General features: G+C 44.1%; 2 protein-coding genes across 7 annotated transcripts in view; one reads left to right on the top strand and one right to left on the bottom strand.

Annotated features, from left to right (window-relative positions):
• PCOLCE2 (procollagen C-endopeptidase enhancer 2) overlaps positions 1–15972 on the top strand; it is a 50161-nt gene extending 34189 nt beyond the window's left edge. The window contains exons 6-9 of the mRNA XM_058661403.1: positions 6680–6834; positions 11381–11464; positions 13617–13784; positions 15426–15972. Coding sequence (XP_058517386.1) covers positions 6680–6834; positions 11381–11464; positions 13617–13784; positions 15426–15556 — 538 coding nt within the window. The 3' untranslated portion in view covers positions 15557–15972. The remainder of the gene's footprint in view (positions 1–6679; positions 6835–11380; positions 11465–13616; positions 13785–15425) is intronic.
• A 4266-nt stretch (positions 15973–20238) lies between these two features.
• The window catches only part of TRPC1 (transient receptor potential cation channel subfamily C member 1), an 80565-nt gene continuing 76370 nt past the window's right edge, over positions 20239–24433 (bottom strand). For 4 of the 6 annotated variants that reach the window (XM_058661394.1, XM_058661395.1, XM_058661396.1 and 1 more), the window contains 2 exons: positions 23989–24183; positions 20239–22042 (listed from right to left, as the gene is read on the bottom strand). In XM_058661394.1, the coding sequence (XP_058517377.1) occupies positions 21815–22042; positions 23989–24183 (423 nt within the window). In that variant the 3' untranslated portion in view covers positions 20239–21814. The remainder of the gene's footprint in view (positions 22043–23988; positions 24184–24433) is intronic. The other 2 variants (XM_058661399.1, XM_058661398.1) reach the window with 1 other exon arrangement.

The following is a 24433-nucleotide window of genomic DNA, read 5'->3' as shown; positions in this document are numbered from 1 at the left end:
TTAGCTATCCTAGCGCAGACAGCGAGAGAGATCCCACGGGACACGTGTGAGGGTGTTAGGAGGAGCCTTTATTAACCAGGCTTGGTGACGGCAGCTCCTGCTGCACTCCAGGGACCGCTGACCACATGGCCAAAGCCAGGGGTTGTTGAAGCTGTCATTCACGCATCAGCCAGGGATTGCCAATCAATTCCTGGGTTTCAGATCAGTCAACTTGCATCTTAAGCCAGTCAGACACAGTCGTGGGTAGTTGTGTTTAGTCACGATTGAAACCCAGTGCTGGGCCCTGGGCTGCTCTCACACAGCTGCGCCCTACTCCACCCCCCGCTGGTGTTCTGACCCTTGAACCAAATCGTCTCATATCCAGGGGTGCACTATCTGATTGGTACCTTGATTTCCCCATAATAAGGAGGTTTAGAACTCAAGCTGCCTGCAATATGCCACAAGGGGTTTGGAAGTCTGACGACAGATCCAGTGGCGTAGGGGACTACAGGGGACTTAACTGGCTTTCATTGACTCATAGACCTCACCTTAAGTTCTCTCCCACGTACACATGATCTTACTGCCTGTGTTTTCCCAGATCCCACATTGACCTCAACTGATGAGTATAGTCAGGTCATAAATCATCCTGAACACTTGCTGGGGTTTGGTGGTTCAGTTCCTGATATCCGCATCCCGGAGCTCCCACTTACCCAGGATTTACAATTGGAAAGAATCCTTTTGTCCTCATTCAGTTTCGAGGAGCCCTGAGGCCAAACAGTTCCTGTAAAACAGCACTCTTTTTTTGTACCAAGATGACTTAGGAAACATACATCAGACAAGCACATCTACTATTTAAAAATAATATTCTGTTACTAAAATTTGCAAAAATACACCACAGGGGATTGTTAGAATACAGCTCCGATAGCCTGTTGTTATCTTGGCACCAAACCTGTTGAACCAGTTTTAACAGCAGACAAGTAGCCGCCACCACGCTCTCTCGGTCCAGAAACCTGACAAACTCCAAACCTGATGGGTCGTACTCTGTGTCCCATGTTCAGACAAAAGGGAAACTTGTAACAAAGCACACTTAAAACAATACATTTCACAGACAGCAGCAGCCACTACAACACAAACCTGACAGGAACCCAAACCCTGGGGCCATAATCACATCTCGTAGGGACCAACACTGACTCCAGTTCAGCCTTCTTAGAGTCCCAGATGAGACCTCAAAACAGAAATGAGTGGTGGGATTTAAACTCACTTATGACCCGACTCCAGGCCACTCCTCCTGCGGAAGGTCAGTGTGGATTCCGTGGGCCAGGAAGCCAGGATTGACTGCTGGGGCTGTGTGAAGTCTCATCATGGTGGCCTCCCCAGACTACCGAGCCAGGTTCCAGAGCACAGGATAGCTACTGCCTTTGGACTGAAGAACTTGGTCTCACTGGGGCCTCCAAAATGTTGCCGTGAGCAGGAGAGATCCCACGGGACATGTGTGAGGGTGTTAGGAGGAGCCTTTATTAGCCAGGCTTGGCGACGGCAGCTCCTGCTGCACTCCAGGGACCGCTGACCACATGGCCAAAGCCAGGGGTTGTTGAAGCTGTCATTCACGCATCAGCCAGGGATTGCCAATCAATTCCTGGGCTTCAGATCAGTCAACTTGCATCTTAAGCCAGTCAGACACAGTCGTGGGTAGTTGTGTTTAGTCACGATTGAAACCCAGTGCTGCCCTGGGCTGCTCTCACACAGCTGCGCCCTACTCCACACTTCGTCCTCCTCCGAGGAATGCGGGAATAGATCCTAGGTAGAAAGTCTATCCATTTCAGTTTATACTGGACCACATTAAAGTGGACCTTGTCGATGCATGTTTTTATTTATTGGAAATGTAATCAAAACTTTTCTATTTTTTAAAAATATGTATTTGGATTGGAAAGTCAAATCCACTGAGAAGGAGAGACAGAGAGAAAGATCTTCCATCTGCTGGTTTACTCCCCAGGTGGCCACAGTGGCTGGAGCTGAGCCAATCCAAAGCCAGGAGCCTCCTCTGGGTCTCCCACACGGGTGCAGGGTCCCAGGGTTTTGGGCCATCCTCTGTTGCTTTTGCAGGTCACAAGCAGGAAGCTGGATGGGAAGTGGAGCAGCCGGGGCATTTACTACCCATGCCCACATGGGATCCTGGTGCATGCAAGGCAAGGACTTTAGCTATTAGGCTACTGCGCCGGGCCCAAACTTCAATTAAAAAAAAAATATTATTTGAAAGGCAGACTGGCAGAGACCTTCCATCCCCTACTTCATTCCTGCAAATGCCTCACCAATGGCTGGGGCTGGTCCGAGCTGAAGCCAGGAGCATGGAACTCCACCGGGGTCCCACGCTGTGTGGCAGGGGCCAAGCACCTGTGCCGCGCTCTGCTGCCCGCCCAGGTGCACCAGCAGGTAGCTGGATCAGAAGGGGAGCAGCCAGGACTCACACTGGTGTTCTGAAGAGGGGATACCAGCCCTGCAGCACAGTGTCAGGGCCAGGAGCTTTTCTTATGTAGCTTGAATAATGTTTTGTATTTTTACAAACGTTTTTAAGGTCACAGAAATATAAAATACTCAAGAATAAATCTAAACAACCTGAGACAACAGGCTGTAACTAGAAACTTACAAAATTTCCCTAAAGGATATTGAAAAATACCTAAGTAGATGGAGCGGTGCACAGTGCTAATGAGTGGGAAGATATAAACATTTAAAAAATACTGAAATAAATAAGCTTTTGTTACCCTGGCAGTTGGGTTCTAAAAGGTATGGGGAATTGCAAAGGATTAGGGACCAAGCGAAGCCAGTTCCGTAAAAGCAGCAGCTGGCAGCAGGTGGAGGATTTGCCTTAGTGTGCAGCCACATCAGGTAGCTGCTGTGAGGGGATTGTGGTTTAGAGAGCAGGCCGACTGGCTCAAGTGACAGCAGAGACCAGAAAGCTGCCCGCTTCTGTCTTCGGCTTGGACTGTCACAGCTCAGCAGTGGAAGCAGGGCCCTACTGGACAGTGGGGCAGAGGCTGTGTGTACCCAGACGGGGAAAAGAACTTCATATCTCTATTCATGGCTGATGTCACACAGAAATTCATGGCACCTGCACTGGGAACTTATGTGAGAATTTCTGTCAGATTATTTCTGACGGGCTGGTATGATGGCATAGATGCTGGTTTGTGTTCTCGTTGCTCTGCTTCCCATCCAGCTCCCTGTTAATGACCTTGGAAAAGAGTGGAGGATGATCCAAGTCCTTGGGCCCCTGTACCCACATGGGAGACCCGGAGGAAGCTGCTGGCTTCAGATCAGCTCAGCTCAGCTCTGGTCATTTGGTTTGAGGAATGGATGGAAGATCTATCTCTCTTCTCTCTGTAAATCTGCCTTCAAATATAAATAATAAGATAATCTTTAAAAAATATATATATGGGAAAGGCATGAATATAAGCAGATACTTATATTTGACAAGGCATAGATACCAAAAGATAACACTAAATCATGGAAATTATTGGAAAACACTACAACCCGCTGAAAAATGGGCAAAAGACATGAAAAAGCATTCCCAAAAGAAGAGAGCCACACAGTGACTAAACTTTTGAAAAGAATGTAACCTGGCAGTCAGTATCCCATAGTTCCTCTGTGTGCATCCTGGGAGGCGGCAGGTGGCAGCTCAAGCATTTGGGTCATCACCGTTAATGTGAGAGACCAGGATTGCTCCAGCTATAGTGGGCATTTAGGGAGTGAAACAGAAGATGGAATATCTGTCTTTCTCTCTCCCCCACTCCCCTGCGCACATTTCAGATAAACAAATTTTAGAAAATGTAAGTATCGTGAGCTTTGGGGATAAGTGGATGTTAACCTATCATATTTGTTTGGTTCCGTGTATTAGGAATCCACTAGAATTCCACCCAGAAGCATTCCTTACACTCAAGTCGTGTGCTGAGCAATAGGTTAGGTGCGCACAACACAGAAACCAAAAATGCAGACAGACAGTGGGAGGGAACAAAACATGGTAGGCAATTAAATTGGCAGAAGGGTGTCCTGGTAGATTTGTGTGAGTAGTCCTTTGGCCCAGGCTGGACAAGTGATTAGAGGCAACTCTTTTTTTTTTAAAAGATTTATTTATTTTTATCGGAAAGGCAGATTTATAGAGAGAAAGAGAGAGATCTTCCATTTGCTGGTTCACTCCCCGTGTGACCTCAATGGCTGGAGCTGAGCCAATCTGAAGCCAGTAGCCAAGAGCCTCTGCTGGGTCTCCCATGCAGGTGCAAGGCCCCAAGGCTTTGGGCCATCCTCTGTTGCTTTCGCAGGCCACAAACAGGGATGGAGGCAGCTCTGTAGAGGAGAGTGTGTCTCTTTTAGTTTCAAGGCAGAGTTGGGGTGAGGTGGAGGCTGTGAGAGGCAGACTCATTCCAGGCAGAGAAAATTTCACTAAGAAGGATTCACCAGGGAGAGTTAAATGCCAGTTGTGGAATTCAGACCTTGAGTTAGACTCTAGCCAGAGATGCGGCAGGAGGGTTAAGCTGGTTTTCAGATCCCTCCAAGTGCACTCAGGCAGGCAGTGGTCTGGCCACTGGTTCTAGACCCTTCCTGCATGACCAGATGAACTGGGTCTTAGTGGTCCAGGTGAGGCTGAGGAGGCAGAGAAGGTGGTAGGGATGAGAAGAGTGCACATCAGGACACAGCAAGCAGGCAGACCTGGCAGGACTTGCTGGCTGGCTGTAAGACTGAAAGGGTGACGGGGTGACATGGCGGGGGTGGCTAACAGCACACTGTGCCACGCAGACAGCATCTCGGCCTTCCCTGGGACCTGCCCCTTCGGAGGGGAACTGAGTGAGATTTCTTCTTGTCTTCCTGCTTATTTGTAACGTTCATTTGTAGATACCAACAGTTGGCTGTCTTTTCATGGCGCCGTGATTGTCGCATTTCTGACAGTGCCCAGTAGAAGCGTAACAGAAATATATCGTCTTTGTTCCCAAAATACCCTGCCTGAAGAAATTCAATTTCCTCTGCAAGGCCGTGAATGATCACAGTAATTATCCCATCACGCATAGAAGTGTGGAGTGGAAATGGTCTCCAGATTACCTTCACTGTGTAGAAAAACTGCTTATTGTAATTCTGGCATTTACGCAAGATCAGCATGTTTTATTTGTGATTATAGATGAAAATTCTGTTCAGTGCATTCTATTTAACAGGATGTAGGTTTTTTTTTTTAATGCAAGACAGATCATTTTTGTGAAAAGCAGGAATCTAGAAGGCATCAGGTCACTTTCATGACTGGAATTACCAGTATGTGTTACCAGGCTCACTTTTAGGTTTGTCTCGTCCTTGGCTTACAAGCGCTCAGGCAGGATGAAAAATTTAAGCTCCCCCTCCAACAGCTGAGAGGGGGAGGCGGAGTAAGAGTTGGCTTATTAATCTCTGTCCTTGATGCCCAAGAAGCAATTTAGCTATAAAGATACCTCAGAAACGTTTCATTTACTAATGAATTAAATTAAGCTGTTTATTTAGTTTTTAAATATAACTAGCAAAAAATATTTTTACCATTGTTCAGTAATGGCGTGACCATGATGTGTGCTGTAACTAGCCCCAAGAGTGAAGCCAGCTCTGGAACCTCAATTCTCTCTGTGAAGCCTTTAGTGCCAACCCGAAGACCCCCAATTACAGTGCTCGTCAGGGGTCACTCCTGACCATCAGAACAGAAGGATCAGTTCCCATCAGAACCTGTTCCTAATAGAAATTATACACAGAAGTGTTGCCATTCTGGGCATGTACTAGAACTTCCGTTAAGGATGAAATGGGGATGGGATGGGCCCTGAGTTCACCCCCCATCCCATTGGAGTGCCTGGTTCTGTTTCTGCTTTCTTCCTGCTAATTCACTTCGAGGCAGCAGATGCTGGCTCCAGTACATGAGTCCCTACCACCCACATGGGAGACCTGGACTGAGTCCCTCGTCCTGTACTTTGGCCTGCCCCAGCACTGGCTGTTGTGGGCATGTCGGGGCATCAGTCGGCGGACCAGGACTCTGTGTGTGTGTATGCATATCCACCCACCTGTCTCTGCCTTTCAAATAACTCAATAAAAAATTTAAAGCAGAACGAAGTCCCGTTAAGTCCCACAGGGCTTGCTCACCTGTTGGTGACAGCTCCTGAACCGACCTCCTTGGTTGTGTCTTTGCTGAGTATGGGACATTGTGGACCCATGTGTTAGATCCTTCGTGGTCACCTCTGGCTTGCTGCCTGAAGCCAGTCTCAGCTGAGAGAAGCTGTGCAGTACCCAGTTCAGGCAAGCCTGAGTACCTGGAGAGCAGCCCTGGGGTCACGCCTTCCACTGGGCTCCCACGCCACCGTGGCCTTTAGAGTCACTGGCTCCTGAATTGAAATTCTGACTTCCCCACACACTGAGCAAATCACCTGAACTCTCTCAGTGCGAGTTCACATGCAAGTGGCTAACAACAGGGTTGTTGTGAGAAGCACTGTGCTTGGCTGGGTGCACAGCTACGAAGCATTAGCTCTCAGCATGCACATTTAGCAGATTTATGACTGCTGGTCTTCTTAAAGATTTAGCTGTGAGGTTTTAACAAATGGCAAATGTATGACTAGAAATGAGGAAAATGGAAAGCTAGGAAATGTTACATTTTCAGCAAGTCAAACATTATACATTCCTTTTTTTTTTTAATCTTTTTTCTTTCTTCTTTTAGGCCAGTTGTGTCAGAGAGCAATGAACTCCTTGTTCAGTTTTTCTCAGACTTAAGTTTAACTGCAGATGGATTTATTGGTCACTACAAATTCCGGCCCAGAAAGCTGCCTGCCACCACAGAACCACCTGTTACCACCACAGTCCCTGTAACAGCAGGTGCGTTGTTCTGTTTGGAAGTCGATGCAGAGACTTCAGGAGTATATGAATTCTTTCAGAGTAGACAAAAATAGGAGGATACTTGAAACTAAAATATATGGCATAGGATGCAAATTCACAGAATATGGCTCCGTTAATGAAAGAAAGGTATAGTGTGGAAGACTGTTTAGACCACGTGGAAATTACTCAGAAGTGGGGCTGGCAACAGGTCAGGCTGCTGCTGCTGATGGTGGTGTTGCCTTCCCATACTGGAGTGCTGGTTCGAGTCCTGGTTACTCTACTTCCAACCCATCTCCCTGCTAACGTGCCTGGGAAAGCAGTGGAGGATGGCCCGAATGCTTGGGCCTCTGCCCTTCACGGGGAGACCCTGAGGGATTCCAGGCTTCTGACTTCTGCCTGCTCAAGCCCCAGCTATTAGAGCAAGCTTGGTGGGTGAATCAGTGGATGGAAGAGTCTCTCTCACTCTTCTTTTCAAATCCATATTTTAAAAAGGAATTAATGGAACCAGTATTGCGGCGTAGCAGGTAAAAGCATCACCCGGTATACCAACATCCCATTAGAGGTGCCAGTTCTTGTCTCAGTTGCTCCACTTAATTCAGCTCTCTGCTAAGGCGCCTATAAAAGCAGCACAAGATGGCCCAAGTGTACTCACATGGGAGACCCAGATGAAGCTCCTGGCTTCAACCCAGTCCAGCACTGGCCACTGCAGCCAGCTTAGGAGTGAACCGGTAGTTAGGTTTCTGTCTCTCCCTCTGTAGCTCTGAATGCCAGTCTTTGAAAAAAAACAACTAGAAAGCCTTCTATAAGCACAGATCATTAAATTGTAAAGATGTGGTTCTCTTGATCACGTAGAGTTGTGGTGTTGCAGATTAGCGTTTGAGAGCATGATGCTTGCCAGGTTTTACAACTGTCTGTGTTTGTACTTACTATACTCCTTAGCAAAATGTCATAAAGATATATTATTCTCAAATTGAAGTAACTAAAAAATATTCATTGTAATTCAGAAGTTGATTGGGAGACTGAGTTGGGGCAGGATCTTGGTGGTGAAGAGATGGGAGGGGTCGGTCCCTATAGTCTTATACCTCAGTACACACAGTCTTTGTATTCTGTCAGCTCCATCGACTGGGATTTCGGGCCTCAGATCTAAAACTCCAAATGCTGGGAAGAGGGGGAAGAGGAAAAGGATCTAGTGTGAAATGAGCTGAAGTAAGCCCAGCTATGCTGCCCACGTCTCCTGCACGCAGCGGGGACTGGGCTGCTCTGAGCACCTTCCAAGGACGCCACCTTGTGGCCCGCACACGTACTGCCTTTTCATACTGTTGCATTTTTCTGGCCCCTCACTGTGGACCTTGGCTAGTCACATTCCTGAAATAGCAAAGGTGGATTCTGAATTATCTTCTAGACATCTGCAACTGCTACACATTTCAATGACAAGGTACAGATAACTCACTATTTGATCACTTTTCTGCCTTGAAGCGGCTCTTCTTATTTTCCCAAACTCTTCCACAACATCAGTAGCAGCACTGCTGGGGTCATCGTCTTTGGCTTTATCTCAGTTCCCCATTGCATGCAGGGACCCCACAGCACGCACGCACACACACACACACACACACACACACACACACACACACACACACACACAGCAGACCAGGTCATTTGCCCATTAAATCAGTATGTTGGCCAATACAGCAACCACTTTTTAAGCACTTTGAAGCAGGGGCCCAATTGCTTGAGCCTTCATCCACTACCTTCCCAGGCACAGTTACTGGATGGGAAGTAGGACAGCCAGGACTCAAACCAAAGTTCTGATATGGGATGTGGCATTGCAAGTGGAAGCTGAACTAGCTGCACCATGACACTGGCCGCTGGAAGATCCAGGTTTTTAAGCAGTGGACTATCCTGGGAGAGACTGAAAAGGAGTATGGGGAGGAAGTTAAAGAAACAGGAGCAGGTGTTGTAGAAGAGACTGTTTTGAGAAGGGAGTGTTCAATGATGTAAGAGCTGGTGATAATGGGAGGATTAAAAGATTTCCATTTGGTTTTGTGATAAGGGGGCTGCAGAGCCTTTGAGAACTGAGTAAGTGGCATTGTGCCGGAAGACAGAGGGGACTAAGGAATGTGTGGGACAAGGCTAAACGATTGAGGTACAAAGGTCCAGCCACTCGTCTCACAAATTTGTCCCCAAAGAAGGGAGAGAGGTCCTTTGGCCTTTGGTAGTGCAGAGGGAAGCAGTCAGGAGGACATAGTGGAATCAGAAGGGGAGTTTCTGCAGAGGTACAGGCGTCTGGTTCTCAGGGGCTCCCAGGAGCGGGAGCCTTAGAGCAGCGAGGAGAAGGGGCCTTGGGGAGCAGCACCAGCAGGTTCGGTGCAGCTCTCCAGCACTTTCCGCTCCGGCTTAGATTCTCACCTGGTGGTTGGAACAGTCACCTGCTGAGAACAGGGGATGTGGCAGCTCTGTGGGTCAGGAGCATGAGAAAGGATCTGACAAACATCCGTGGAACGTACATTTACGCACTCCAGTGTTGAGTGCAGGCATAGAGAAATGGATTCTCCTGTGGAATTCATGCAGGGTTGGGGCACAGAGAAAGGGAATTTAAGATGTTGTCAAGAAATGATTGTGACAGTGGGATGTGGAAACACCAAAGGAAGTAAGCTGTCAAAGGGAATAGAGACAGGCCAAGGGTGATGGATTGGGGGAAAGCCACGAGGGCAACGTGCTGACATCCAGAAACAAAGAAAAAAGGAATCCTGAAAGTAAATAAGTAAGCTTAAAGGAGAGGACGCTCTGCGGGCTCCTGGCATATCTACGTTGGAGAGATTGAAAACGCATGAGTTTAGCAGCAAGATGTAAGATGTTGAGTACTGGAGAAGGGAAAGAGGAAACCTCCCTGGGAGAATGAGCTATGAGGTCCCCTGCATCATCCTTGGAAAGCAGAAGGCCCCAGAGGTGGTCGCAGGACCCTGGACAGGCAGGCCCTGCAGCAGGGCCCAGGCGGGGGAGTGCAGTGTGGAGAGCCAGTGAGGGAGTGCCGTAGAGTTGACTGAAAGGCAAGAGACCAGGATCCACGGGGAGGGAGGGAAGGGACATGTGGGTCTCAGGCAGCTCCTAAACACACCTTCTCAGGTTGGGGAGGAGCTGGCATCTCACGGTCCACATTAAAAGACGCTCTTTCATAAGACACGGAACAACACTAATGACACCAGGTTAACTTGGGGTGAATTCAGTCCCCACCTTCCAGAACAATGATAGAGCTCTCTCCCTCCAAGCATTTGCTGAGTTCTCCTTCTTTCCATGTGTGTGCGTGCGCAGGCATTGATTTCAGCTAGTTAAGTTGTTAAATGGAGTTTGATGTTCATGCTGTAACTCGTACCCTTTGTGGAGTGAAGTATACACACAAATTAAGAGCAACTAAGCAGGTGTTCAGTGTAGTGGATAAGTCACAGACACATGCAAATCATATGAGAAAGTCTGGGTTCCAGTCTCACCTCCACTCATGATTTAACTTCTTACTAATGCACACCCAACTTGGGTCCCTGCCATCCATGTAGGAGAACTGAATTAAATTTCTGCATTCAGCCTAAACCAAGCATGGCAGGACCCAGTAGAGAGAGCTCTGTGTAGCTGTCTTGCTCAAAAAAAAAAAAATTTTTTTTTTGAAATTAAGAAGACGTTCACAGCAGAGCATACTAGGACAATACTACAACTGCAGAAATTTACCCGCAGAGCAAATTCTGCTAGCTGTTTAGTTTTTCCTAGCATATTACTACACATTACTACACATAAGTTAATAATCAGCAAACATTTTCAAAACATTTAAAAAATAATAATGGAGGGTAACTCCTGTCATTTTGTTAATGCAGGGTTTCTTAGCATTGGCACTGTCCTGTTGCTGCAGGTTGGTCAGTAGTCCACGCGGCTGGTAGCTCCCCTCGTAGGGCAGTCAGAAATGCCTGGAGGGTGTCATCCATGTGGCCCAGTCACCCCCTGCGGAAAGGCACCCTGTTTAGTTTTGCTTTTTAACTTTCTCTACTTCTCAGTTCTTAAGATTCTGGCAGCCCATGCCAGGCTCAAAATAAATATTTAGCAAGAGCTTGTGTCTCATGACAAATTTGACACTCATTCCTGAATGCCTGCCCCACTCACCTTTGCATAGTGAGGCATATTTCAGTCAAGCCCCTCCCTTGTTAGATACCCCACGAGTCCCTTTGTCCAGTGGGAGAGTGAGCCTGTGCTTTGTGAATTCAGATTTGTCCTCCAGGGATTTTTCTCAGCAGTGCACGCAGAGAGTGAATATCTATTTCTGACTCTAGCGTTAGTAAGTGAAGGAAGAGGAGAACAGGGCTAAATTTGGATTATCTTTGATCTTGGGTTTAAAATACAGTTGCGGGGGTTGAATTGCCTGGAGAGTAGCAGTTGGTAGCGCGAAGACTTTTAATGATTTTGTTGCAGTGAGGGATTGGTAGCTTGGGGAAATGAATGGACATTATAAATTGATATCTCCGGACATAAATGTCAACTAATCTTGAATTCATTTTCTTTCTTCAAGGTTTAAAACCCACCGTGGCCCTCTGTCAGCAGAAGTGTAGACGGTCGGGCACTCTGGAGAGCAACTATTGTTCAAGTAACTTTGGTAAGAAATAAAAACCAGCACTTTCTCCCTAATCAGAAACGAGAGAATATGTGCATGGTCCCCAAGGGATGGCCGCCAGTGTCATGGGGAAGGGTCAGCCACACTACGTACTCACCTGAGAAAATGTTTTCTTGCCCACTAGGCGTACTGACGTGTCAGGTTTCACAAGGGAGGAAAATACGTTCAGTACAGAAAATATGCTCTCTTCACTTAAAGTGAATAATTTGTTAGCATATGCAACTGTTACTGCTTGTATTCTGATTCTTTCTAGGAAAACAACAACAACAACAAAAAATCCTGCCTGGTTTTTGTCGCTCATGTTTCATGCCCTGAGTAGTTTTACACATGTCCTAAATTCAAGTCAAGGCAAAATCTGCCCAGGCTCCCGTTCAGGATCTGGTCTCTCCCACCAGAAATTCAGGCATGTTCACTAAAACATTATTTTAAGAGAACTAAAGCAAAACTTGGGCATCCCAAGTCCAGTTGGAATCACATGAATTGAAACCTAGGAGATGCTACTTAATGACTTGGAGTTTCAAAGGGTCCTTCCAATCAAAAAATTGTACCATCTGGGGAACCCACCAAAGACCAAACAATACTACATTTCATTATGTTGGTTATTTTTTAAAGCACCTTTAGAGCAACATTTAAGAAAAATGTGTTATCAGGAACAAAAAGTTGGTAGAGCCTGGGTAGGTTATCCAAACACAGGACCTTCCCAGAGTACCTTTGCTTGCTTGCTTTGTGATTTCAAGTGGTGTCTGTGTGCAGCCTAGAGGAGCTGTGTTGGAGTGCAGTGTGAAGATGCTGACCAGTGGGAAGCCGTAAACCTTACTGGAGATTGAGTACAGGAACTCAAATAGCCAGGTTAAAAATGAAAACCAAGGGCATCGGAGGTGGGGGTGTCTTCTCTGTAGGGGTGCCTTAGGAGAATCCCTACCCCGTATCATGACTGCACTTGGCTGCAGACGGACATTCGCAGTGAGCGGTCATCACCTGGCAGGCTTGGGCAAAGTTCTGGAACTAGGCAGCAAGTGCTCACTTGAGCCTGAAGAAATCATGTTAGCCAAATCCACAGCTTGATTTATCCATTTGAATGTGTCCACTTCACATGGCAAAGTGACCAGATTCTGTCATGGGTGGCCTGGCTCAACTAGAGCTGGTAGGGCCGTCCCTGGTTGCCACAGGATCTGGGGAGTGCTGCTGGGGTTTCTGGACAGGAGGAGGGAAACACATCATTTTTTCCAAGTTATGGACCACAAGGACTCACACCCCTCCTCAACTCGCCCTGCCAAAATGTCATAAGCGCCATTTGAGAAGTTAAGTATGTAGTATGTTTTTTTTGATCAGAAGAGAGATGTTTCTGATGGGAAAAAAATGAAAAAAAAAGTCATAGAATGTACGTGAATTTCCTGGTTATTAGAGATAAGGCTGTATGAAATGAAAAGGTTTTGGGAGGAAAGATAGCTATAGAGAGGGCTGAGGGCAAACCAGCACCAAAGCTCAGGTGTCAGGGAGTGGGCAGTTGGGCTGGCAGCTAAGATGCCCTTGTCCCACACTGGTGTGCCTGGGCCTGATTCTCAGCTGTTCCAACTCCAGCTTCCTGCTAAGGCACATCCCAGAGGGCAGCAGTGATGGTTCAAGTTTCTGTCGACCGTTCTCGGAGAGCTGCGCTGCCTTCCCAGCTCTTGGTGCCAGCTCTGTTTCTGTCCCAGCCATGTGGGCATCTGGGGAGTGAAATAGTAGATAGAAACTGTCCGACTATATGTATCTCCAAAAATTTAATCAACCATTATCTTTTTGAGATTGTAAGGATGTAGATTCCCCCATCTTAGAGCTTTCAGAAGTGAATTGCCTTTAAAGATTATTGTTAACAGGCAGAGGTTTCGGAGCTTTTTATTTAGTAATTGATCCACATGTTGGATACAACATTTTGAAGAGTTCCCTTAGTAACTGTGGAGCGGGAGGTATTTAACTGTCTCTCCGAGTTACCAATGGCACACAATCAGGGTAATATCTGGGGGTGAATCAGTTGATGAGAGCTCTGTCTTACTATCTTTTATTTTCCTGCCCCCTGCTAAATTAATACATAAAATAAGCCTTGCTAGACTACAAAATTATTTTGTCTGCTTGCTTTTGCTGCCTTATGCAGTGTTGGCTGGCACTGTTATCACAACCGTCCCTCGAGGTGGGAGTCTGCATGCCACCGTCTCGATCATCAACATCTATAAAGAGGGAACTCTGGCAGTTCAGCAGGCTGGCAAGAACATGAGTGCCAAGGTCATTGTGGTCTGCAAGCAGTGCCCTCTGCTCAGAAGAGGTAAGTGAGAAGAAAAGCTTTAGTCTTTCCTCTAGGGGAGTTTAAGGGTAGAGAAGGGATGGAGAAGGCCACTCTAGCAAAAACATGTCTGGTCTAACGAGTAAAGTCAGGGCTGACGCAGGACCGCTTCTTGGAGAGGAGTGATGCTGTTGGAGGAAGGCAGAACGGGGCTGTCACCCCGTGTGCGTGACCACAGAGGGCAGAGGGGATGATGACAGAGTCCAACAAGCTGAATCATTAGAGGATACACAAGAGAGCAGCTCAGTGGACAGGGATTTTTGGGAGGGGAAAAAAAAATGAAGTGCAGAGCTGAAGTTCAGAGGAAAGAGTCTGCCTGAGCTAGAGCCAACGGTTTGCATAAGACCATGAAGTTCATGGGCAGAAATGCGTTTAGCATGAGGAGCTGTGAAAGGCAAAGTCACTGCAGAGGCATACGACTTTGAACAGACAAGTTTTGAAACTCACCGTCAGTGTGGTTGTCCTACTTAGATGACTGGATCGTATCACGCAGGTTCAGCTGCAGCTTTGCCTGCAGAAAGCAGACGTAGGCATCGTTCTGTACCTGCACGCAGAGAGCCTCTTTTGCTTTGGAATGGTCATGATTAAAACCTTTCCTATGTTGATACCAAAACAGCAGCGCACACAGAGAGAGCTTTACCGAGAGCTCAGACTGTTCTGAAAAGCCAGGAGGCCAGCAACCTTACGTTAGTCCTCTCAAGGGAAGAGCAAACACAGTAGAAGTTAAACAATTCTTTCCCAGAACTGCCAGGAGCAGCAGATATAGCACATGTTAGATTCTGTGGGCAAGGATGCCAACAGTGCAGCCTCGAGAGGGCACCAGTCTGCTCAGCCTGCCAGGTTCCCATGGCCTCCCTGTGTTGCCCTTCATAGGAAGGGCTATAGGAGAGAAAACAATGTACCTCTCCTGCAACACACAGGGAAAGGCACAATTAAATGTGGAGACAATAGGCATCTCTTTGACCACACACATACAGGCACATATGCAAACCTTGAGAGCAATATAAATCTTGAGAGCTGAGCCCAAGACATGCTCCAGTCCTGGTTTAGCTTAAGCCAGACATACCAGTTGTGTGTGTGTGTGTGTATGGAAAATAGTATAACAAATATCAGCACTTTTGAGAACCAATAGCAGTAGTAGGCTGTGGATAGAAGATGTGTGTGTTCCACCCAAGCCAAGGCGTAAGATGTTGATAAAAGTCCCAAACAACAGGAGAGTAGATCACACGTTGCTAAGTGCCAGGGCACGGTGAGAGACCATCTGAGGGTGGCCCATTGTAGAGCGCTGCAGGCCCATGGCAGGAGAGCCTTCTGTGGGACCCTTGACAGCGCATCCTTCACAACACACGTCAGCCCCCCACCCCACCTGTGGTGCTGCCTGGGAGGTGGGGCTGGACCTAACGACTTCCTTCAGTTTCCTGGTGTTCATAGCGCTTGGGGATGCTACTCGTTGACTGCAGCTTTTTTGCTGAAGAGAGATTTAAACCAGTTTTATTTTAGATAGAATGAGTGTATAATCATTTACAGAAGACAAAATTTATGCAAAAGTGAAGTTTCAGCCCAAGTTATTTCAAAACAACACACACAGTGAAAAAGGTTGATTTTCTTACCCTCTTCCTCCAGGTCTGAATTACATTATTATGGGCCAAGTGGGTGAGGATGGGCGAGGCAGAATCATGCCCAACAGCTTCATCCTGATGTTCAAGACCAAGAACCAGAAGCTCCTGAATGCCTTAAAAAACAAGCAGTGTTAGCAGTGAACCACATCAGTTCAACCTGTTCTCTTACTGCTTCTGAACAATCTGTCCTTCAGTAGAACAAAAAACTTTAAACATGGCATATGGAGCATTCTGACAGATGCTCATTAACTCATTTACTCTTCACCTGCAATGGGTATGAGACTTCCGGTATTGCTGATGGAAGGTCTGTGGCTACGTGGAGATGAGCAGATCTCAGTGTGGTGACGAAGTGTGGACAGCCTGGCAGCAGCTTATTTATGTTTCTGCAAAGGGAAATTTTATAATTGAGTCGGATGGCGCTCTGGAAAAGAGATTTTTATAAGTGCAATATTTATAGCAGTACTTGTGTTACCTTCCAGCGTTTGCTCCAAGGTGTTCCACTCTTCTCTTGCGTTTTTAAAATCAGTGCTTAATAAAATATTTTTAAATGATTACACAGCAGCCATTCAACTTATTTCTGTCGGAAGAGAGGGATACTGTAAAAAGAATATTCACTTAGAGGAAGAATATTGTTCTCTACACAGACGGTTGTGTTTGTACCCATTTACGCTTTGCTAAAGAGGTTGGCACTTCGAGGGTTCAAGGACCAGCTGCGCCTGGCCATGTCAGTAGACTACAGTTCTCTCTGCAGCAGCACAGAATGTTACAGCTGCCAGGAATCTAACGCAGATCCATTCATTCTGCGAGCAGAACTGAAGCTCGGGTATGTTTAGTGATTTGCCCACAGTGCCTATCTCCTATGGGCCACAAGAGGCAAGCTCAGAGGCCCCAAGTCCTCTCTGAGTGTCCAAGCCTGGTGTCTTCACTGTCTCCAGAAGCAGCCCTTCCCTAGGCCACAACCAAGTCTTCTTAGCCTGATTTGGAGAGTTTAGTATATACATGAGCTCTTATGTTAGTGTTGGGTAGCTTAAATGATAACTGATGATCTCCCAGGACTTGAGATGAGAGGTGAGCATGACATTCCTATCCTGTTCATCCCATTGCCTGGAGCAAGCCTTATCAGTGAAGATACATTCTGCCATGGCCACTTGTCTTTGAAAAATCTGTTTTCATTCAGTGGTGGGAGAACTACACAAGGAATCCCATCGTCCAATACAGAGCAGGGGCTGGCAGCCGTGACATCAGGGGACGGCCAGCCAAGGCCCTGGGGAAGAGGGAGCAGGCATCCCTACCTAGGGAGTGTTAGGTATGAGCAGTCTTTGGTCACAAGGCCCGCCTTGGTAGAAGCAGTTTTAGACACAAGGAAAATACTCTCTTGGTTGAAAACAAGTCACACCCATTGAGGTGACTAGACATATAAAGGGCAGAAAAACAGATGTTCCCGAGGGGAAAAAACCTGTTTTGCAACTGAGTGAGCAGTGAACATGGGCTGACGGTCTCCCACTGAGATAGATGCCCATGTGTGCCAAGGCACTCAGCAGCTAACGACGTGGATGAACTGGGGGATCCAGCTGAGGCTGATGGGTGGGCTTCACTATCCAGGGCTGGAAAGGCCCATTCAGCACCTGCACTTGGCAGAGCAGCTATGGCCTCTCAAAGCCAGAGAGCTCCTTTCAGGAATCCATGGCACTTAGCAGCAGAACCTTCTTGTGAATGCATTCTGAGCAGCCTGCTTGCCGGAGTCTATTCCTGCATCGCCAGGCTGGGACTTCCATGGCTTTACTGAGTTGGGACTTGACTAACAGGGGAGTTAAAACTGGAGGAAAGTATTCCAAACTGTTCACATCGTTGACATTTCTGATAGACTTACCCTCGTTTAGAGGCTTCCTGGTTAATTACATATACTCTTGGTCTGTCTTAATGTAGTTGTTTATAACAGAGATGATCAAGCTACCAGGAAGCTCCTCTCTCTCTGGTCCTATGATCCATTCATAAATTCTTTTCTGTTGATGGAATCATGAATTTTGACTAAGCTTCAGTCTCCATAGTAATTTAAGATGAAGGAGTTCAGACTAGATGACTTCTGGGATTCTGTGCTACTTTTACAAGGTCTTTTTTTTTTTTTCTTCAATTTTTCAAGAGTATTTGCTGAAGCTTTGTGTTGTTTGTGAATACATATGCTTGGTAAATCAAGCCCATAAATATGGACGAGAAGTTGGTGATTACACTAACACAATACAAAAACACTTCAAAATTATAAACAGGAATCCCTGATACATTTTGGAGGTTTTTGCTAGTTTGATTTTCATCCTCTGAATTCCATTCAATTCCTATAACAAAAGTAGAAGAATCCTGCAAGATATCCAAGTTGAAGTTTTACTCAATAGCTAGTCTGGGTTGAGAGAAATTTACCTTGTTTTTTCTCCATGTAATATCCTGCTGCCACATGCCCTTTCTATCTTGTAGATTGCTGAAATGATGTAAACCAAGGATGAAAGTCTTTGAAGAAAAGTCCTGTGTTTTAAAAAAAGTACTCATCAGAAGCTCTAATGTGAATTAAGTGCTATAAATCAAAGTTTTAGCTGAACTCATGGACAATTCTGTAAATACAGATTTGCAATAACAATTGAAATAGCAAGAAAACATTTCAAAAAGTTTGATCTCAGTTTTCTAAAACCCTTATTCTGAGACAAACAATAGTATTTAGTTATTTTTAGAAAAAAATGTGAAGTTTGAAATTTGAACACATTCTTAAATGACCAAGTACCATTCTTTACTAGAGTAGCTTGGTTTTGTAATCTGCAGCTACTTTCATATTTATTAAAATATAGCATATGCTATATATAATATAGTATATATACCTAAAACATACTACTAGGTTATGTGCTTAAGCACACAAAACATTACTGAGAGAAAGACCTAAGTAACTGGAGAGATACAATTTGTTGAGGGACTTCCCAGATTGGTCTCTACCTTCAATCTAATTCCAATCAGAATGCCAGCAGGCTTTTGGGTAGCAAATCAGCAGATTTTTATTAAAACGGAAATCATCTAGGTTAGCAAAAGTAATTCTGAGAAAGTATCGCAAAGTCCTTACGCTGCTGTGTGTGACGAGCAGCTTGCAGCATTTGGCTTGTCCAGTAAGGAACTGTGGAGTTCAGCGTATTTTCTTTAGTGAGTTAGTGAGTTCTGTATCAAGTTTAGTGAAGCACAATTTCCAAACATTAAATGTCTTTTTTAAAAAAGACGTATTTATTTATTTGCTTTTGGAAAGGCAGATATACAGAGAGGGAGAGAGACAGAGAGAAGATTTTTTGTCGCTGACTCACTTCCCAAGTGGCCACAACCACTGGAGCTGAGACGATCCAAAACCAGGAGCCAGCAGCCTCTTCCAGGTCTCCCACGTGGGTGCAGGAACCCAAGGCTTTGGGCCGTCCTCTACTGCTTTCCCAGGCCACAGGCAGGTTGCTGAATGGGAAATGAAGCAGCTGGGACAGGAACCGATGCCCATATAGGATCTCGGTGCATGCAAGTGGAGGACTTTAGCCACTAGGCTACTGTGCTGGGCCCAAAAGTCTTTTTAAGAGTACAGTTTGATGAGTTACGTAATCTCCCATCAAATCCTAGTAACCAAAGATGTGATTTGGTTCTTATAGTTGTCCCCTTCTAGAATGTCATATGAATGGGATCCTAAGTGCTTCTTGTGACTGTGTAGGCCTCTCACCACAAAGACATATGAACTAAAAATGGATTAATATATACCTATTCTAACACCTGAAACTATTAAACTGCTAAGGGAAAACATAAAAAGAAACACCATAAGACATTAATATTGGCAAGGTTGTTTTTTTTTTTTTTAAACCCCTCTCCCCATATCACAGGTCACAAAAGCAAAACTAGACACATGGGATTATATCAAAGAAGCTTCTGAACAACCAGCAGAGACAAGTGAAGACAGGAAGAAAAAAGTCTGCAACTTGTACATCTGACAAGGGGCTAATAACCAGAACATACAAGGAACTCAAGACAGCCTGACAACAGAAACAAAGCAGGGACATTTAAACATGTGTTGTAGTTGTAAATAGACATGTCCAAAGGAAGACATACAATGGGCAACAGGTACATGGAGAAGTGCTTGGCATCACTAACCACCTGTGAGACGTCAGTCCCAACTACAGTGAGACGACACGAAAAGACGAGGTGCTGCTGAGGAGGAGGTGGAGGGAAGGGACCCTGGACCAGGGCTGGTGGGAACGCAAGTTAGAGCAGCTATTGTGTTAGACAAAATGGAAAACTCTCAAAAAAACCTAAAAACAGAACTACCGTATGCTCCAGCAATTTCGCTGTTGAGTATACGTTCCAAGGGAATACAACTGGCCTGTCGAGAAGACACCTGTATGGTCCCGTGTACCAAAGCACTTTTTTCAACAGCCAAGACTTGAAATCAACCCAAGTCTCCATCAGCTGTAGACAAGGTAAGGAAAATATGTGGCAGACTTGTGTGTGAAATCTAACCAAGCTGATCACAGAATGGAAGCTACCAGAAGCTGAGTGAATACAAGGGAAACGGGGATGGGAAAATGTTCATTAACAGCTATTAGTATGGTGACCGGAGATAATGACAATATGTTGTATTTTTCCTCCCAAACTGGAAGAAAGTATTTCCAATGTTTCCACCAAAAGAAATGATAAATGCTTGAGGGGATAGATTTGAACATTACAAGTTATAAATGCTATAAAAACATCATTTTATGCATTAGTTAAAAAGAAAAAATTTCAAAGAATTTAAAAAGCATATGACACTACAACAATGTTAATTTATCATCTAACATCAAGTTTTATTCACCTTTTTTTCTTACAATACAGTCATTCAAAATATACCTCATAAGTAACTCATGCATACAGTAGGCACTCTATAAATATTTTATTTAATAATTAAATATTTTTTGAATGACTAAAAATCCTGATGTAAAATTGGGAAGTGCATAATCCCATTGTAGACAAAATATATAGCTTTACAATAAACATTTTTGTAAGAATTTACCCAAAAAAGGGAACACTTATAATTTGAAAATTAAAAAATAAAGTAAAAAGCAAGATGGAACAATACTGTATTTAGACAATGATCCCTGGATCAGTGGTGCTTATGGACCAAGGGCTACCTGCACCCTGTGGCCTTAAGACTGTCTGACATTCAGTTAAGAAGATAATTGTATACCTAATACCCTCTTAACTAGAAGTGCTATAAGAATACGTAAGCTAGCTTGTGAACACAATTTTAGCTACATCTCTTATGTGAACACTGAAAAAACTTAAATACATACTTTATTCTCTAATTTTAAAAATCATTCATTTTAAGCAGCAAGAATGGTCCACAAACATGAAATCACTTTGACAGAAGCTATGTTACATTCCGAGGAAAATACTTTGGGAGACAAGCTCAAGAACCCTAGACCAAATATAAAACAAACTTTTGCATTAAAGAGCCTTCTAATAGTTTATCAAACCAAAAAAGCTGCATCTACACATGTTTTGTAATTATGAAAATTCACTCCAACTTGAAAAACATTACAGCAACTATTATGGCAAGGAAAACTTAGAAACAACAAAATGTCTAGAGGAGTAGCTATGCAGACTTATGAACAATCACACTATAGCTAAAAAATAAAACAACATTATTTATTTTTTTCCAAAAACTATATAATTCTATAAAAATTTAGGTACATGGATTATGTCAACACATGGACATGTATATATAAAATATTATTAAGGGAAAAAAATAAAATATAAAATGATTATAACCATGTAAAAGCAAATACAACAAAAATAAGTGAATTTAAATTGGTAGACATAAATTCAAACATTCATTAGAATTTTCTTTGTTGCTTAAGATAACAAAATAAAAAACAAAAAAATACTTATTTCATGTAAAACTACACTCCTAAACAATAAATATCTAACTCTACTGAACTCCTAAAACAGAGATGTTAGAAACCATGACTTCTGTATCTCAAGTGTATCCTCAGTAAGCAGGTCGGTCCACATTTCCTGACCATTACTTTACAAAACATTCCGGGCAGTGGGAACATTTACAAATGCCCCTCTAAAACATAAAAAACTTGAAAGCGCTGTCCAAACAAGAAAATCATGCCACATGCTAACAAAAATCTATATACTGAATGCGTTTTGCTCCTGCAAAAAGCCACGAATGAAGTTTTAAAAAACTAATTCTATATATATATATGTTACATAACATATATTTATGCTATAAATATTTTGAAGAATGGCTTTTACATAATTTAATTTTAATATATATCTTATTAATTGCATGTTATGCAAATGCAGTCTTTTAGAATTATTATTGAAAATTATCCCCCACAATTTAGAAAATGGTTAATTTCTTGGATAAAACATAGCATATTTAGAAGTCCGAAAGCCAAGTAAATCCCTTATTTCGTTACGGAATTTCGAGAGGTCTTGGCGCAGTTCATTTAGATTTTCCACCGTGGCCTGGTCTGTGCTTTGCATCTTCTGCCTCATGGAAGTCAAGTAACGGTGCACTAAGCAGCACATCACTTTCTGGTAGTTTTCATCTCTCTTCTGTTTCAAATTTCTCCATTCCTTCAAAACAAATAATGATACCATACAGGTGACATGCAAACTGGATCAGCGGGGTGATTTTCAAAAAATATTAGCAAGGGACCTGGGCCATAGCCTAAGCCGCCTCTTGTGGCACTGCGTCAAATGTGGGCACAAGTTCAACTCCCAGCTGCTCCACTTGGACCCAGCGCCCTGCGAATGACCTGGGAGAGCAGCCCAGGATGGGCCAAGTGCTTGAACCCCTGTACCCATCTCAGACACCCACAAGAAACCCCTGGCTCCTGGTTTTGGACCAGCTCGGCTCTGGCCATTGCGGCCATTTGGGGAGTGAACCGGCAGATGGTGAACCGTCTCTCCTTTCTGAAAATTTGCCTTTCAAATTAAATAAATCTTTAAAAAACTAACAAATACAAACACATATTTTTTATATTTTTACAAGATTATAGTTTTGTCATTATATGGTATAAAATAATATTCATTATTTGTTTAAAATTAATATAGCCTGTATTCTTTGTTTTCTCCATTTGCCTTTATGTTATTTTGGTTAAAAAGAAATCAGATTCTCAGATTATGGCAAAGATCAGTAAATTTTCTTTTTTTTTTTTTTTTTTGAAGATTTATTTGTTTTTACTACAAAGTCAGATATACACAGAGGAGGAGAGACAGAGAAGATCTTCCGTCCGATGATTCACTCCCTAACTGAGCGCAACAGCCGGTTCTGTGCCGATCCGGAGCCAAGAGCCAGGAACTTCCTCCAGGTCTCCCATGCGGGTGCAGGATCCCAAAGCTTTGGGCCGTCCTCAACTGCTTTCCCAGGCCACAAGCAGGGAGCTGCATGGGAAGTGGAGCTGCCGGGATTAGAACCGGCGCCCATGTGGGATCCCGGGACGTTCAAGGCGAGGACTTTAGCTGCTAGGCCACGCTGCCGGGCCCGATCAGTAAATTTTTACTAAACATTTATTTGCTTACAGCTTATTTTCTTGGTAAAGCCGAGTGACCGAGATCTTCCGACAGCTGCCTCACTCTCCAAATGCCCAGTACAGGGGTTGGGCCAGGCCACAGCCAGGAACCTGGAGCTGTTGGTCTGCCACGTGGGCAGGAGGGGCCCAAGTCCTCGGGCCATCTTTCTCCTGCCTTTGCATCCACACTGGCAGGGAACTGGGCTGGAAGCAGAGGAGCAGGGTGCTCAGCCAGGATGCCGGCACTGCAGGCAGCAGCACAGCTCACCGCACCATAATGCCAGCTCCTGAATGCTTGTAACTTTGAGGTATGACTGATTCTTACGGATGAATATATATGACCCACTTGATGACAGAAAACTAATTTTGAATCTTAAACAAGGTAAATTTTATCTCCATCAAAAAGATACTGTATTCTTTTCACTAGCAAACCTGTTTCACAAATTATTATTCAATAATTAGATTTTAAGTTAAAACTTCAGGTAATTTTTTCTTCTATTATACCACTTCCTATATAATATCTTTGATTTTGTTTCAGTCTACAAAGTATAAAATATTTACTCTCTGGCCTTTTACTAAAAAAATAAGTAATAAATAAAATATCCAACCCCTTGGTCTCCATTAACATTTGTGTTGAACTACTTGATGTGCTAAGTAATTTTCAAGAACCAGAAAAAAATGAACCAATTCTACAGAAATTCTTTATCCTCAGTGGAAGAATAGGTATTCTGAAAATTTGCCATGCTATAAAACTGTGAGATGAGATTTTTCCAAGTTGGTGAAATTTAAAAACTAAAAACCTATCAGTTTTATTTCTCATTCTTAATAAGTATTTATTGGATCCTTGCTTTATGTTACATATTAGATTATCATCCATTAGGTATCTGGCATTGAAAAAAAAATCAGACTCCTAGCCCTTAAGCAGCTTGCATGCTTAAGTTTTAAGAAATATCTGAGATGAGAAGTTGTTAAAACTTAATGCTGCATTTCAGAGTTGTGATTTCTTACCTTTAAACTGTTTTGCCTTTTGACTTTGCCTTTGGATGTGTGAGAGCAAACCCATTTACTCAGGCTGCTAATCATATAGCAGATGGTCTTTGGTGAGGGAATGATGTTGAAAGGTGGGGGTAATGTACCCTTGTCATCAAAGTAGCTGAGCCATAACTTTGCTCGTGCAAACTTCCACTCTTTGTCTTCATGGTTCTGTGAAAGACAAGTGAATAAACAAGATGGAAAAGGAACACACACACGCAGGTGCATAAGGGCAGGCAGAACAGACAGTTGTTCAAACTATCAAAACGTCCGCACACCTTTCAGATGAATATTTGGCCCAAGACTTGCAATTATTGTATAATGCTTATAGTTTTAAAATCTCCAAATCTTAAATGATACTGTTCTAAGAATCTTTTGGTACCCTGTCTACCGCATACATCTAGTCTGTTCTGAAGAGAAT

The sequence above is a fragment of the Ochotona princeps genome, chromosome 3 (genome assembly GCF_030435755.1).
Source record: "Ochotona princeps isolate mOchPri1 chromosome 3, mOchPri1.hap1, whole genome shotgun sequence".
In the NCBI taxonomy this organism is placed as follows: Eukaryota; Metazoa; Chordata; class Mammalia; order Lagomorpha; family Ochotonidae; genus Ochotona; species Ochotona princeps.
This window is presented reverse-complemented; position numbering and strand designations above follow the sequence as displayed.